Raw genomic sequence first — 16,729 nt, 5'->3', positions numbered from 1 at the left:
AAGACTTTGTCTATTTATCCTATCCATGCCCCTCATAATTTTGTAAACCTCTTTAAGGTCATCTCTTAGCCTCCGACACTCCAGGGAAAACAGCCTCAGCCTGTTCAACCTCTCCCTGTAGCTCAGATCCTCCAACCCTGGCAACATTCTTGTAAATCTTTTCTGAACCATTTCAAGTTTCACAACATCTTTCCGACAGGAAGGAGACCAGAATTGCATGCAATATTCCAACAGTGGCCTAACTTATGTCCTGTACAGCCACAACATGACCTCCCAACTCCTGTACTCAATACTCTGATCAATAAAGGAAAGCATACCAAACACCTTCTTCACTATCCTATCTACCTGCGACTTCACTTTTTCTCTCTCCCACCTTTTTAAGAAAGGTGGGAGAGTGAAAGCAGGAAATTATAGACCAGTTCGTCTGACCTCAGTGGTGGGAAAGATGCTGGAGTCTATTATAAAGGATGAAATTACAACACATCTGGATAGTAGTAACAGGATAGGTCAGAATCAGCATGGATTTATGAAGAGGAAATCATGCTTGGCTGACAGGAAACAAAGAATAGTGATAAATGGCTCCATTTTGGAATGGCAGGCAGTGACCAGTGGGGTACCGCAGGGATCAGTGCTGGGACCGCAGCTTTTTACAATATATATTAATGATACAGAAGATGGTATTAGTAATAACATTAGCAAATTTGCTGATGATACTAAGCTGTGTGGCAAGGTGAAATGTGAGGAGGATGTTAGGAGATTACAGGGTGACCTGGACAAGTTAGGTGAGTGGTCAGATGCATGGCAGATGCAGTTTAATGTGGATAAATGCATGGTTATCCACTTTGGTGGCAAGAACAGGAAGGCAGATTACTACCTAAATGGAATCAATTTAGGTAAAGGGGCAGTAGAAAGAGATCTGGGTGTTCTTGTACACCAGTCAATGAAGGTAAGCATGCAGGTACAGCAGGTAGTGAAGAAGGCTAATAGCATCCTGGCCTTCATAACAAGAGGGATTGAGTATAGAAGCAAAGAGGTTCTTCTTCTGCAGTTGTACAGGGTCCTGGTGAGACCACACCTGGAGTACTGTGTGCAGTTCTGGTCTCCAAATTTGAGGAAAGACATTTTGGCTATTGAGGGAGTGCAGCGTAGGTTCACGAGGTCAATTCCTGGAATGGCGGGACTACCTTACGCTGAAAGACTGGAGCAACTAGGCTTGTATACCCTTGAGTTTTGAAGACTGAGAGGGGGCCTGATTGAGACATATAAGATTATTAAAGAATTGGACACTCTGGAGGCAGGAAACATGTTTCTTCTGATGGGCGAGTGCTGAACCAGAGGACACAGCTTAAAAATACGGGGTAGACCATTTAGGACAGAGATGAGGAGAAACTTCTTCACCCAGAGAGTGGTGGCTGTGTGGAATGCTCTGCCCCAGAGGGCAGTGGAGGCCCAGTCTCTGGATTCGTTTAAGAAAGAGTTGGATAGATCTCTCAAGGATAGTGGAATCAAGGGTTATGGAGATAAGGCAGGAACAGGATACTGATTAGGGATGATCAGCCATAATCATATTGAATGGTGGTGCAGGCTCAAAGGGTAGAATGGCCTACTCCTGCACCTATTGTCTATTGTCCACTTTCAAGGAGCTATGAACCTGCACTCCAAGATCTCTTTGTTCAGCAACACTCCCTAGGACCTTACCATTAAATGTATAAGTCCTGCTAAGATTTGCTTTCCCAAAATGCAGCACCTCGCATTTATCTGAATTAAACTCCATCTATCACTTCTCAGCCCATTGGCCCATCTGGTCCAGATCCTTTTGTAATCTGAGGCAACCCTCTTCGCTGTTCACTACACCTCCAATTTTGGTGTCCTCTGCAAATTTACTAACTGTACCTCTTATGCTCGCATCCAAATCATTTATGTAAATGACAAAAAGTACAGGGCCCAGCACTGATCCTTGCGGCACTCCACTGGTCACAGGCCTCCAGTCTGAAAAACAACCCTCCACCACCACCCTCTGTCTTCTACCTTTGAGCCTGTTCTGTATCCAAATGGCTAGTTCTCCTTGTATTCTATGAGGTCTAACCTTGCTAATCAATCTCCCATGGGGAACCTTGTCGAACACCTTACTGAAGTCCATATAGACCACATCTTCCGCTTTGCCCTCATCAATCTTCATTGTTACTTCTTCAAAAAACTCAATCAAGTTTGTGAGACATGATTTCCCACGCATAAAGCCATGTTGACTATCCCGAATCAGTCCTTGCCCTTCCAAATACATGTACATCCTGTCCCTTAGGATTCCCTCCAACAACTTGCCCACCACCGATGTCAGGCTCACTGGTCTATAGTTCCCTGGCTTGTCTTTATCGCCCTTCTTAAACAGTGGCACCATGTTTTCCAACCTCCAGTCTTCCAGCACCTCACCTGTGACTATCAATGATACAAATATCTCAGCAAGAGGCCCAGCAGTCACTTCTCTAGCTTCCCACAGAGTTCTTGGGTACACCTGATCAGGTCCTGGGGATTTATTCACCTTTTACCGTTTCAAGACATCCAGCACTTCCTCCTCTGTAACCTGGACATTTTGCAAGATGTCACCATCTATTTCCATACAGTCTATATCTTCCATATCCTTTTCCACAGTAAATACTGATGCAAAATATTCATTTAGTATCTCCCCCATTTTGTGTGGCTCCACACAAAGGCAGCCTTGCTGATCTCTGAGGGGCCCTATTCTCTCCCTAGTTATCATTTTGTCTATAATATTTCTTTAGTCATCCAGCATTCCCTGTACCTACCAGCCTTCCCTTTCACTTTCTCTGGATTCTTGTTGTCTCATTTCTGAAGGCTTCCCATTTTCCAGCTGTTCCTTTTCCTGCGAACATCTGCCTCCAATCAGCTTTCAAAAGTTCTTGCCTAATACCGTCAAAATTGGCCTTTCTCCAATTTAAAACTTCAACTTTTAGATCTGGTCTATCCTTTTCCATCACTATTTTAAAACGAATAGAATTACGGTCGCTGGACCCAAAGTGCTCCCCCACTGACACCTCAGTCACCTGCCCTGCCTTATTTCCCAAGAGTAGGTCAAGTTTTTGTAGGTCAAGTTTTAGTAGGTACATCCACATACTGAATCAGAAAATTGTATTGTACACACTTAAGAAATTCCTCTCCATCTAAACCTTTAACACTATGGCAGTCCCAGTCGATGTTTGGAAAGTTAAAATCCCCTACCATAACCACCCTATTATTCTGCATAATGCATTTGTCTTTTTCTTTCCCTGGGAATGAACAAAGTCCGTAACATGCTGAGTATTCATATCTGGGTGGCACGATGGACCTCACAGCACCAGGGTCCTGGGTTCAATTCCAGCCTTGGGCAACTGTCTATGTGGAGTTTTGCAAATTCACCCCATGTCTGCGTGGGTTTCCTCCCACAGTCCAAAGGTGAATTGGCAATGCTAAATTGTCCATAGCATTAGGTGCATTAGTCAGATGGGTCTGAGTGGGCTACTCTTGGGAGGGCCGGTGTGGACTGGTTGGGCCAAAGGGGTTGTTTCCACAATATAGGGAATCTAATCTAATCTGAACAGCAACTTGGCAGTTATTAGAATAACATGCTTTACCCTTGCAAATTATAACACTTAACAGTACTGCAAGCAAAATACTAAAAAAAGTCAGCAAATGTATGGCTGAAATACAGTCAGGTATCTACAGGTAAATGCACTTTGAATTACTTAAGGCAATCAAAGACTGCCTCTGTTTTGGTGACGTGTTACAAAACAACAGAAAATTTTATGTTCAAAAAGGGCACATCTTTATAAATTCGGCTCAGGGGTTGGTGGGGAGTGTGGTAGAAACCAAGGAGTGGGAAAGGGAACAGTCCTTGCAGAAGGCAGAGAGGAGTGGGACGGGGAGGATGTCCTGGGTGGTAGGGTCTAACTGGAGTTGGCAGAAGTGTTTGACACTGGTATGTTGGATGTGGAGGCCAGTGGATTGGAAAGTGAGGACTTAGGGGGACCCGATCTTTATTATGCTTGGACAGGGGGATGGGAGGGGGGTGGGGGGAGGGCTATACAACAGTTGAGTGGGGAATGGAAGTCTGTTTGGACGACATCGGCGGGGGTGCGGGAGGGGGTTGTTGGAGAGACAAGCATTGTTTGAAATAGGAAAACAACTGGAATGCTTGGGAGTGGAATGTTTCCTCCTCAAAGCAGATGCAGCAACGATGGAGGAATTGGGAAAACAGGGCAGAGTTTTTGCAAGATACAGGTAGGAGGTATAATCCAGGTAGCTATGGGAGTCTGTGGAGTCATAGTAAATGTCAGTCCATAACTGTTGCCAGAGATGGAAATGGAGAGGTCAAGAAAGGGGAGGGAACTGAAGAGGGACTGTTTGATATAACCAAAGAGGCTGGCGTAGCTAGGGCCCATGCAAGTGCCAATGGCCACCCCATGGATTTGGAGAAGGTGGGAAGAATTGAAGAAAATGTTAGCGAGTGAGGACTAATTCAGCATGGTAGAGGAGGGTATGGCAACGGGGTTAGGGTGAGCGGGGGAGACTGGAAGGGTCTGTTGGAGAGGAAAAAGCTGAGGGCCTGGAGGCCATAATTGTGGGTTATGGACATGTATAAGCGCTGCATGTTCATAGAGAAGATGAAACACTGGAGGCCAGGGATGTGGAAGCCTCTGAAAAGGTGGAGGACATGTTTTGTATTCCGGGTGTAGGTGGGAAGTGATTGGACCAAGGTAGGATGAGAGGAGTTAAGTGGGGCAGGAGCATGCAGGGATGATGGGTTAGCCAGGGTTATTGGGCTTGTGGATTTGGGGAACAGGCAGAATCGGGCAGTGCGGGGCTGGGGACTATGAGGTTGGAGGCAGTGGAGGGGAGTTCACCAGAGGCAATGAGGTCATGAACTGACCTGATGGGCCACCATGGTCAAGGGTGAGGTAGGATATGGTATTGGAGAGCTGGCATTCGGCCTCTGCAACATAGAGGCCCATCCTCCAGACAACCACCAGCATGGCCACCCCACCTTTGTCAGCGGGTTTGACAATGAAATGGGGATTGGTGCAGAGAGAGTGGAGCGCTGCACATTCAGAAGGTGTGAGGTTGGAGTGGGTGTGGGGGGGTGAGGAATCAAGGCAGTTGATGTCGCATCATTCGTCAGCAATAAAAAGAAAAGATATAAAGCTGATAAGAGGTCAGGAGGGGGTGACCACTTGTTGATTCACGTCATAATCCCCACCAACTCCTACCATCTCCCCTCTTCCCCACCCCAACCCTCCCCTCCCCTCCCTAGTACCTTCCCCATAACTGAAAAAGACGTATCACCTGCCTGTACAACATCTCCCTTACCCCCTTCCAGGGCCCAAACAGGCTTTCCAGAGATTCATTTGCAATTCCTCCAACCTAGTTTACTGCATTGGTGCTCTCGCTATGGTCTTTTCTACATCGGTGAGACCAAATGTAGTCTAAGTGACCACTTCACTTAGCGTCCTGTGATGATGCTTGTCCCTCGATTTTTGTTTCCAGGAGGCCGTAAAAACACAGGTTCTGAAAAGTCTGGACTCGGATGGGTTTTAGGGCCAAATTGATTATAGGTAACAGATACCACCATAGGAAAAAGGCTTTCAAGTTTTTAAAATAAAGCACTTGTACAATGAAAGGGGAGTGGGCCAGTTCTCCCAGCTCAGCTTTTCTGTGGTTTGGGTTTGGGAGTCTGGCTACTCACTGAAAGCAGTCAGGCTGTGTTGAGGCTGCTGGTCCAAGAAACAACAACATGGAAGAGGGTGTTCCATGTTGCCATTTCTCTCCGTGACATCTTTCCCATAAGACCCTGTATTTGATTTTACCTTTTGTGCCAAGGGGTGTTTAGGGGGAATTGTTGCAAGCATTTGGAACAGCATCATTAAGTTGGGATAATCTGCTGGGTTTTCAGATAAGTCAATTTATTAAGTAATCTGTTCTTTGTTTTGTTTAAAACTAAGTGGTTTGACTAACTGCATCATTCCTGGAATATCAGTGTTACACCTGCTTAAAACAACCAGCAAAGTTAGGGGCTGGGCTACTTTCTTGAAATGTTTTGAGGGGGGAGGTCTGGCCTGGTCCATAACAATCTTTGCCTGGCTCAAAACAGCCAGTCTGACCTCCCAGTCACCACCCATTTCAATTCTCCCTTCCGCTCCCTCTTCGACATGTCCATCCTTGGTCTCCTCCATTGTCACGTGAACCAGATTGCAAACTGGATGAACAACACCTTATCTTCTGCCTGGGAAACCTACAGTCCAGAGGACTCCCTTGAGGATCCCCTGACTCCCTTCCCTTCCACCTACTAACAGGATTCATTCCTCCCATGGACCAATCATGTTGTACCGACCACTCGTGTCCACCTATCACTACCTCACCATTACGCAATTCTCCCCTCCCCAGCCTACCTTCCCCCTCTCTATCTTTAGCCCCCCTTACTCCCATTTAGTCCTGAAGAAGGGTTAATACCCAAAACATTGACTTCTCCACCTCCCGATGTTGCTTGGTTTGCTGTGTTCTTCCAGCTTTCTGTTTGTCTACTTTGGATTCCAGCATCTGCATTTTTTTTTGTCTCAGTGATAGAGTTTTGTCTCAGCACAGAAACAGATCCATCGGCCCAACCCATTCATGCCAACGAAATATTCTAATCTGATCTAGTCCTGTTTGTCAGCATTTGGCCTTTATCCCTCTCAACCCTTCCTATTCACGTATCCATCCAGATGCCTTTTAAATGTTGTAATTGTACCCACCTCCATCAGCTGGTCTGGCTGAAAAAGTCACAACATGTTGTCCCAACTCCTATATTCAATGCACTGACCAATGAAAGCAAGCACTCCAAATGCCTTCTTCACTATCCTGTCTGTCACATACCTACTTTCAATTAATTATAATAAATAAAAATGCTTTCGTAGAAAAAACTGGTTGTGAACTCCATCAGCATTGGTCAGCTAAATTAGGGTACTGAGTATACCTTAAAAACTTTAACATTTGGCAAGACTCTGGGAATAGCAGGGATCAATTTGCAATGCACTGTCCCACTGGGATATAACAAGCAAATGTTTTTTTGACCTTTGCTGGTGACCTTCAAAATATCACAGCTAAAATTAAGAGCGTACTGCGTAGAAAATAGTAAAAAAATGAAACATATTATTCCCTTTGTTTTAAAATGGATATCATGTTGCAGCGGTAAAGGACATTGGTGAGACCACTTTTAGAATACTGCATTCAATTCTGGTCTCTCTGTTATAGGAAAATTATTGTGAAACTTAAGGGTTCAGAAAAGATTTACAAGGATGCTGCTAGGATTGGCAGGTTTGAGATACAGAGAGAGGCTAAATAGGCTGTTTTCTCCCTGGAGCATCAGAGGCTGAGGGGTGACCCTTTAGAGGTTAATAAAACCATGAGGGGCATGGGGAGGGTAAATAGACAAAGATCTTTTTTTCCCCAGAGTAGGGGAATATAAAAGCTAGAGGGCATGATAAGAGGGCAAGGATTTAAAAGGGACCTGAGGGGCAAATATTTCACGCAGAGAGAGTGACACGTATGGAACAAATTGCCAGAGGACATGGAGGCGGCTGGTACAATTATAACATTTAAAAAGGCATCTGGATGGGCACATGAATAGGAAGGGTTTAGATGGATATAAGCCAAGTCCTGGCAAATGAGACTAGGTCACTTTAAGGTATTTGCTTGACAAAGACAAGTTGGACCAAAGGATCTGTTTCTGTGCTGTATGACTCTATGAAATCTTGATTACCCAAACCCAGACCTCCACTAAGCCTGAATTCCATACACCCAAAGCCCCCCCCCCTTTCTTGGGACATAATTTCCAGTCCCATTCCCCTATCTCTCTCTCTCTCTCTCAAGTCCCTATCTTTCAATTCCCATTCCCTTTCTTCTGCAGGCTGCCTCATCCAAGTCTCTACTCAAATCTAATTTTGCTTCTTTGCATCTGATATTTTCCTCTCTTCCCCTCTGCACTCAGATCTAATTTATAATTGTCTCCCTTTGACATCAAGTCTGATGCCTGTCCAGCTACTCATTCCATCAAAGCCCATATACCTGCTCTCATATTGCCACCCACCTGCCAAAATCACCTCTCCCTTAGCTGCTGTGCTCTCTTTCAATCTAGCTCTATATCTTTCACAGTTCCATCTATCCCATATTCACAGATGTCTCTCTTTCTGTTGCCCTTACAATTCTTCACAGTGGTTGACAGGGAAGGTTTCATTTGAGATTGAGATGTTTCTCATTGATGGAGCTATCTCCAGCCAGCTCAATAACAAACGAGAACCCCACATGTGGTCTTTTAAGGAAAGGCCACTACAGATTAGACCATTCGTGCACCAAGCCGGGTAGCAATGTCCCTTTCCTGGCATTAAGGATTCTGAGTCGATAGTAGGAGGCTGGGAAGAACACAGCCAGCCAGGCAGCATCAGGAGGTGCAGAAGTCAATGTTTTGGGTGTAACCCTTCTTCAGGGCTTCATCAAGGATTCTGAGGCAGAAAATCTATCCATCAAGATCCAGAGGAAGGCAACACCTCACTGTTCAGCAGTGCCACCAAGGAAGTGGTAGCTGTTGCCAGTACCACATCTTCCAGAGGCCCAGGATTACTGAACATGTGTAAGCATTGGTTGGAGGAGTTGTGGTAGAGTGGGATTGGCAGAAAGTTGGATTGCCTGTCATTGGGTGAATAGCATCAGTGGCAGGAGAGCATTAATTGTCCACTCAGGGGTCTTAATAGCAGCAAGGGTGGGACACTACCTGCCACCCTTCCACCTCAGTAAATGCCCACTGACACCAAGTGAAGATACAAGAGGGCGTTAAATACTACCCCATTTAATTGTGGAATTTGAGCCATTATGAAAACCTTGCCTTCTTTACCTTAAATACACTTCTCTCTCATCCTCATAGTTGATGAAATCTTCATTATAGTTTTGACATTAGTGGACTCTCGGTTTATCCAAAATTATTGATTTGATACACAAGGTACTAGTGATATGTGTCTGTTCTCTTTTTGGTAACTTGAGCTGTAAAATTTTGATCTCAGCTGGCATCAGGCATTTTGGAATTTCCAGGATGCCCTTGATAACCTTCAACAATCACTTTTAGAACAAATGCTCAGGATGAAGCTGGTCAATTCAATCTCAACGACAGATGGGGTGTGGTGTCAAGACAAAAAAAAAAGAGAAAATAACTTTAAAAATTCTTGCAAATAAAAAAATGTATGAAATATCAAAATTATTTGCCATGAAGTTGGTCCTTTTATTTAACAGTTTTCATATTTTCCAACCAACATATATTTCTCAGTTTGAAACTGAAGCAGGAAGCTACACTTAATTTTTACTACAGCTTTTCCTCTCTCTCACTCCAATGCTTTAGTTGCTTTGAGAATGACATTTTCAAGAAACATATTAATTTAAATTATTTAACCAAGGTCAGTTCAGCTGTAATCCTCCTGATAATGAGATTGACACTAAAGTGTTTACATCAATCATTGCTCTCTAATTGGTATGTAAATCTAACTCATCCAGATATCCTGTCTGAAATCAGTGTTACCCACTTGACAATACATTCATATTTCAAAACTGAATGACTAATTTTGGAAGTCACAATGGAATATTACTATAAAAAGAATCCATCAGAATTTTGGAATTATTTGCTCAACAGTAAACTGAACGGTATTCTGAACAGTAAACTGTTCAAACAGAATACTAATGCTGTGACGTGATCAGTTGCGATGCTTATAACATCTTATTTAGCAGCCTTCTGTGCAGCACCTTGACAAAGACGTTCTGGAAATTCAGATAGATCATGTCCACTGGCTCTTCTTTATCTAAGTTGCTCATTACCTCCTCAAAGAATTCTAATAGATTTGTCAGGTATAATATTCCTTTGAGTATTCAGATCTTTCAGCTTCCCCAGCACCTTCTTATTGATGCCCACTACAGTCACCTCTGTTCTCTGACTGTCTTAAAGTTTTGGAATTCTGATGACTTCCACTGTGAAAAGTGATGTAAAGTACTTATGCAGTTCCTCTGCATTTCTTTGTTCCCCATTACCAGTTCTCCAGCTTCATTTTCTAGCCGTCCAATGTCCACTCTTGCCTCTCTCTTACCTTTTAATACATCTTATAAAAAGAAGTCCTGCAATTTTCTTTTATATTATTAACTAGCTTACTCTCATATCTTAACATTTCTCTTATTGCTTTTTTTAAAAAAGATATCCTCTGCTGGTTTTTAAAAGGCATCCATTCCTCTAACTTCCCACAAATCTTCACCACATTGTATACCTTTTTTTGGGCTGTCCCTGACTTCCCTTGTCAGCCATGGCTGACTTGCCCTCCCCATAGTAAGTTTCTTCTTATGGGTGATGAATTTCTGCTGTGCCTCCTAAATTACCCCAAAAACTGCCGCCATTGTTGCTTCACTGTCTTCCCTCCTAGGTTCTGCTTCAAATCAACTCTGGCCAACTCCTTCCTTATGTCTTTGCAGTTACTTTTACTCAATTGTAATATATCTGATTCAAACTTCTCCCTCTCAAACTACAGGGTGAATTCTATCATATTTTGGTCACTGCATCTTTGGTGTTTCCTAACCTTAAGCTCACAAATCATGTCTATCTCATTACACATCACCAAATCCAGAAATACTTGTCCCATAGTGGGCCCTACCACAAATTGTTCTAAAGTGCCATCTTTGACATTTCACGAGTACCTTTTCTTGAGGTCTGCTACCAACTTGATTTTCCCATTCCAACTACATATTGAAGTCCCCCATGATTATTGTAATATTGCATTTCTTACATGCCTTTACTACTCCTGATTTATTTTCTTTCCCACATCCTGGCTACTGCTAGGAGGCATGTCAGGATCTTTTTCCCTTTTGCAGCTCCTCAACTCTACTCACCTACATGTTAACGCATAGCTTGATTTCTTTCCCAAGAGATGGTGAGAAGAATGATAGTGTGATGATTGGGTGACAGGTTAAATATCAGATTTTTGCTAAGCAATTAAGCCCTTCCTCCTCAGAAGGAAGGTTGGCTATCTCACCATCAGGTAGCAAGAACCTTAGATAGGTTATTTTGCATTTTATTGATTGTACCACTTGCTTGAATTAACTCAGCATTCTTTATCAACATTTTCCCAGCAAATCCTAGCAAAACTGGAGTCAATGGGAGGTAGGGGGAGAAAATATCCTACTGTTCAACCATCTCAGAGTGCTTCATCAATGACATGTTCAGTCTTAAGGTCCAGAGGTGTGGATTTTCTGAGTGTTCAGCAGCAATCACACTACCTCAGATACTGAAACAATCCCACATACTGTAAAACCTGGTCAAAATCCAGGCTTGGGCATTAAGTGGTAAATAACATTCATGTCACACAAGTACCAAGCAATGACCATGTACAACAAGAGAGAATTTAACCACTGCCTTTTATATGCAATGGCATTACGAACACTGTGACCCCAAATGTCAACATCCTGGGCATTACAATTGACCAAAACTTGAATTGAAACCACTCAAATACTGTGGCTATAAGAACAGGTCAGAGGCTAAGACTCTTGTGGCAAGTAACTCACCTCCTGTCTCACCAATGCCTGCCCATTATCCATAAGATACATCTCAAGTGCATAACTAAATATTCTCTACTTGCCTGGACAGACGCAGCTCCAACAACATTCCAGAAGCTTGACACCATTCAGGACAAAAATCGCTTGACTGACATTCACTATATTCAACATTCACTCACTCTACCACAGATGTACTATGGCTGCAGTGTGAACCATGTGCAAGATTCACTGCAATAACTCACCAAGATTACTCGAATAACACTTTCCAAACAAACAGTCACTACCGTCTTGAAAGACAAAGGCAGCAGATCCAAGATAACTAAATTGCCGAGTGTATTAAAATCCTGGAATTCCCATCCTAACAATACTGTAGTGTCTGTAGGCACCAATTATGACACGGGTTCAAGATGATAGCTCATCAGCACCTTCACCGAGACATTAAACGTTGGCCCAGCCAGCAAAACCCACATCCAAATGTAAGGATAAAGTAAATATCAGATCTGGGGAAGGGTGAATCATTCTCAGGGTGGCCATGAACAAACAGGCAATAGGTTGGAAGATTGTTTATCTGTGAGCCCAGGAGGAATAACATTGCTTCTCCTGATATCATTTTAAAAAGTTGCATTATAATACAGCATTAGCTACTGGTTAGGTTGCACAATATCTTGGGCAAATAGGCAGCACACACACAGCAAAATTTGCACTCTAATGGGTTATTTAGAGCCTGACATCTGGTACAGGAAATCAATGCAGATTTAAGCAGCATTACACCCATTTCAGCTTCGTGCTTTCCCACACATGTCCTCTGGCCATGGCAGTAATCAGACCTAAAAATAGCAAACAGGCAACAAAAAGTTGGAAAATCACAAGATATTACCAAATATACCTTCATGATTTGCTAACTTTTGTCTGCCCGTTTCCTAGATATACATTAAGGCAGCTGGAGTATTCCCTCTCAATGTCTGTACTGGTGGTAGCGTTTCATTTCATTATCATTTTGTTGGTTTTCTTTTACACACAGTAGTACAGGTAATATGGGACAATCCAAGTGCCCTTTTTTGGAACAATTCATAACATCAACCACTTGTAACGATAATTGAGGAAAATAAATACAAATTATGGACAAACATTGCACTTTGCCTTAAATGGATTCGCAAACTAATTAAGAGAAGTTGTAGATAACCAATATAAATATTGAATCATAAACTGACATTTAAAAATGATTTGCATTAATACAAATTAAACAGCACAACGTTATGGAAAGTTGGACCACTATTACTGGTTCAGTTCCAACATAGATGTATAAAGTCACTACAATGAGTAACCAGATAAGCAATTTTAAGGGACGCAATGCAATTGATCTAAAATGTTATGCAGATGTTACTATCAAGTTACAGCCTTACTTACTGGCAACTGAAAATGATACATTACCCAAGCTTTTGTCAAACAACTGAGAAGGAAGGAAGCCTGAAGGTGATGGCAATTGGTCTGATTCTCCAGCTGCTGGATTGTTGGGGAAACTGAGATCTTCTCCAAATACTGCCTGCCATTCCTTGCTAAAGTCACCTTCCTCAAGTGAAGTACCATTTAGGATTTCATTCAGTAGTGCCATTTCATCCTTCTCATTTGTGCGAGATTCCATGGGGTTGGTCAGCAGAGCTGTTGAGGCTAGAATTAAAAATAGATAATGCCATTCAGATATTAATATTCACAGAAAATCCTGCAAGTTGATAGTGTGCATGGGAATATTTAAACATGAAACGCTCATTCTCAGAAATTTACAAAAAGATTAATTATTTGATCATATCATTATAAGAATTTTAATTTGATACAAGGCTTAACTACCTCAAATTGGTTCTGTTATGACCATAATTGCTCTGTTATACAAAGTACCTATACATGGGTTGGTTGAGTAAAGAATGCTGACAAAATGTTGATTGGATATTAAATAAAATGCAGAAGTGCTTCTGTTCATGCTTCTTTCTTTGGCAATATCTCTTTCTTGAGAAATTTTATATCTATGTGCACATTATTTTTTCTTAGCATCACCACTTATTCCAATCCCATCTTCTACCACAAGCTATGGTTCGGTGTTTGTTAACAAATGATCACCCATTCTAATCATTTTCCATTACACATAAAACAATATTTGCAATAATTAGATGGTTTCCATTTCTCTTCAATACTACATAGTTTGAATTTGTCACTTTTTTTTTAAAGGTATTTTCTATTTTATTCACCACAGAATGAAAAGAACAGTATAAATTTTATAAATCTGTGCTTATTTAGATGGTTAAAAAATTCTGTCCCACGTGGTGATATTTTGACATGATTTGTATTTCTAGTCCAGATCTTTACCTGCTGTGAGTGCAAATTTGTTCAATCCACCTTGTCCTGTAACAGCTTGTTGATACTCAACAAGAACAAGTCCATTAAAGAGAAATTGAGAGAGAGAAATAATCATGTTGAGATTTGGCTTCTGTGAAAAACATAATGGGATTGAATATTCTCAAAAGATTTACACAGTTAAGCCTTCAGAACAGAAAACCATGCTACGTACCCCAATTCCAACTCCCTAATAGCTATTATGAGCAAATTCATTTAAAAGGACACTACATAATCACTGGGCTTTATTTCATACTTTCAGAATCTAGTGTCCCACCATTTAGCTGCCAGACTCCAGTGTCAAAATTTTGGTAGAAAGCAAATGTGGTCAACACTTGCTCAGCTTCTTGCTAAGCCACTGTTACCAGTTACATCTGATAGTAACATTTAAATACACTTTAGCTTCAATTCAGAATATAAATGTAAAAGGAAAAGGTCATTCAATCTACCAGCTCTAACCCTTAAGCAATTGTATATAGTCTACGAGATAATTCATTTGAAAGGAAAAGTTCTATAAATGAACTCTTGGCCCTTTATTCCTGATGAAGGGCTTTTGCCCGAAACGTCGATTTCGAAGCTACTCGGATGCTGCCTTAACTGCTGTGCTCTTCCAGCACCACTAATCCAGAACCTACTTCAAGTTAGGCTTGGCACAAATTCAGTACTTCCTTCTGATTTTATAGATTGCATTATTTTTGCTTGACCAGTTGTTTTTCCAGCCATGACATCTTCCTAGTCCCTCCTTCACAAGCTATTATATACAAAAGCCAGGTACGAAAAATACTTTCACACAACCGGTACTTAAGGTCTGCAACGCACTGCCTGAACTATGATGGAGATAGTTTCAACATTGTAATTCAAAGGGCATTACATGGTTATTTATAAAAAAAAACTAGGGTTATAGGGAAAAGGCAGGAGATTGGCGCAAGTTAAAATTCACAGACAGCTGGTGCAGGTATGATAGCGCAAATGGCCTCCTCAGGCAGCATAGCAATTCTACGACACTTTACAAACAACTGGGGATTTCACGGTTATTTTTCAAACCATGCTTTTTTTTTGAAGAGTCTTGTTAATTTTGCACTCAAAACAGGTTTAATAGCTTGTCCACTTTCATATTCCCCAAACACTGTGTCACTCTCATCTACTGTATATTTATGAGTTTGACCTGCTGTTTCTCAAAACATTGTCAGGTTTTAAATGGTATCTCTGGCTCTTAGGTGCACCTCTTACATCAGCAAATGTAACTAAAAGTAGAGCACAGACAATACATTGGATATAATGTATGGATTCAAATTGGTTCACCAATGGATAGAAAATGTTTCCTAGATTTAGGAATGAGTGAAACAGACAAACAGGCCATCAAAATCACGTTTGCACTGGGCATTAAGGGACTGAGCAATGAGTAAAGATTGACAGATCTTTACTCAGAATAACTCCAACAGACAGACATTCTGGAAAATCAACTCGAGAGAAAATAAAACTTCTCCATCCAAGGGTTGTAGCTGAAGATATACCAGTAGTTACAGGATTGTTCCAATTTGTGGCAAAGCACCAAAAGAAAGCTAAGGAGCACAGTCTTTTAGATGTTAATTTATTGGACACACTTTTGTATTAGTCACGATATTTACCAAATACAGGCCTTTTCAAAACAAAAATTACACAGAATCACTGCAATAGAAACAGGAAATATGAGCTTCAATAGCCATTCAGCCCATTGAGCCTGTTCCACCATTTAAAGTGATCATGGCTGACCGTACATTTCAATACCATATTCACACTCTTCCCATAACCCTCCAACTTTAGTGTCTTGAAACCTATGTACTTCAGTCTTAAGTATTTACAGTGACCTGATCTCCAATGCTTCTGTGATTGAGTATTCTACAGGGTTACCTCTGAGTACAACAGAAATTCTCCTCAGCTCAGCCCTTAATGGTCTATCATGTATCCTGAAACCAGGACCCCTCACCCAACCCGCCCCCCCACCAACCATATTTCCTCCCACCCTCCCCTTCTTTCATCCAACCACACCCCTCCCCCCTCCCATCTCACTCCAGGAGGAATCATCATCCATGCACCCATCCTGTTCAGGTTTATCTGAGTTTTATATGTTTCAGTAAAACCCCTCTTGTTCTTCGAAATTCTAGTGAATACAGGCCTAGTTGATCCAATCTCTTTGCAAATGATAATCCTGTTATCCCAGGATCAGTCCTCGGAATGTTCAATGAACTCCATCTACAGCAAGTATATCGTATCTTAGGTAAGGAATTATTTAATATTGAAAGAAAATTTGAAACCATTATAGTTGGAGGCCAATAATTAATAGCTGGGGAAGGCTGTGACCATTGGTATGATAACCATATGGCTTGATTCATGTAATTCAGAATCAACTATTTTACCATGACGTGGTGTGTGAGAAAATTGTATAAAGCTATACACGTAGCCAATTTAATTTAGTGCATCTAAAAACTATGACAAGCTGCACACAGAGAAAAAGCATGCAAAATATATCAGTAAAGATATTCATGTCAATGCACAGTAGAGGTCTAAGATGATGAACGAAATGGCGAGGAAGAAAAAACATGAAGAGAATTTGAATTATAACACTATTCAAATGACAGTTGAGCAAGCTTTCCTCATAATCAATATGAAGATTTATGCTATTAAAGATGCTCAAGCATTCATTACAACTGGAATTGTTACAGAAGAATGCTAAGCATTTGCTCAAGGTTAAAATGATTTGGAG

General features: G+C 41.6%; 1 protein-coding gene across 4 annotated transcripts in view; it reads right to left on the bottom strand.

The window, feature by feature from the left end:
• The window catches only part of ica1 (islet cell autoantigen 1), a 135,147-nt gene that overhangs the window by 21,051 nt on the left and 97,367 nt on the right, over positions 1-16,729 (bottom strand). For all 4 annotated transcript variants that reach the window (XM_072575413.1, XM_072575416.1, XM_072575414.1 and 1 more), the window contains one exon: positions 13,033-13,269. In XM_072575413.1, the coding sequence (XP_072431514.1) occupies positions 13,033-13,269 (237 nt within the window). The remainder of the gene's footprint in view (positions 1-13,032; positions 13,270-16,729) is intronic.

Source organism: Chiloscyllium punctatum, chromosome 8 (assembly GCF_047496795.1).
Source record: "Chiloscyllium punctatum isolate Juve2018m chromosome 8, sChiPun1.3, whole genome shotgun sequence".
NCBI lineage: Eukaryota > Metazoa > Chordata > Chondrichthyes > Orectolobiformes > Hemiscylliidae > Chiloscyllium > Chiloscyllium punctatum.
Note: the sequence above shows the minus strand (reverse complement) of the source record. Positions and strands in the feature narration are given on the sequence as shown.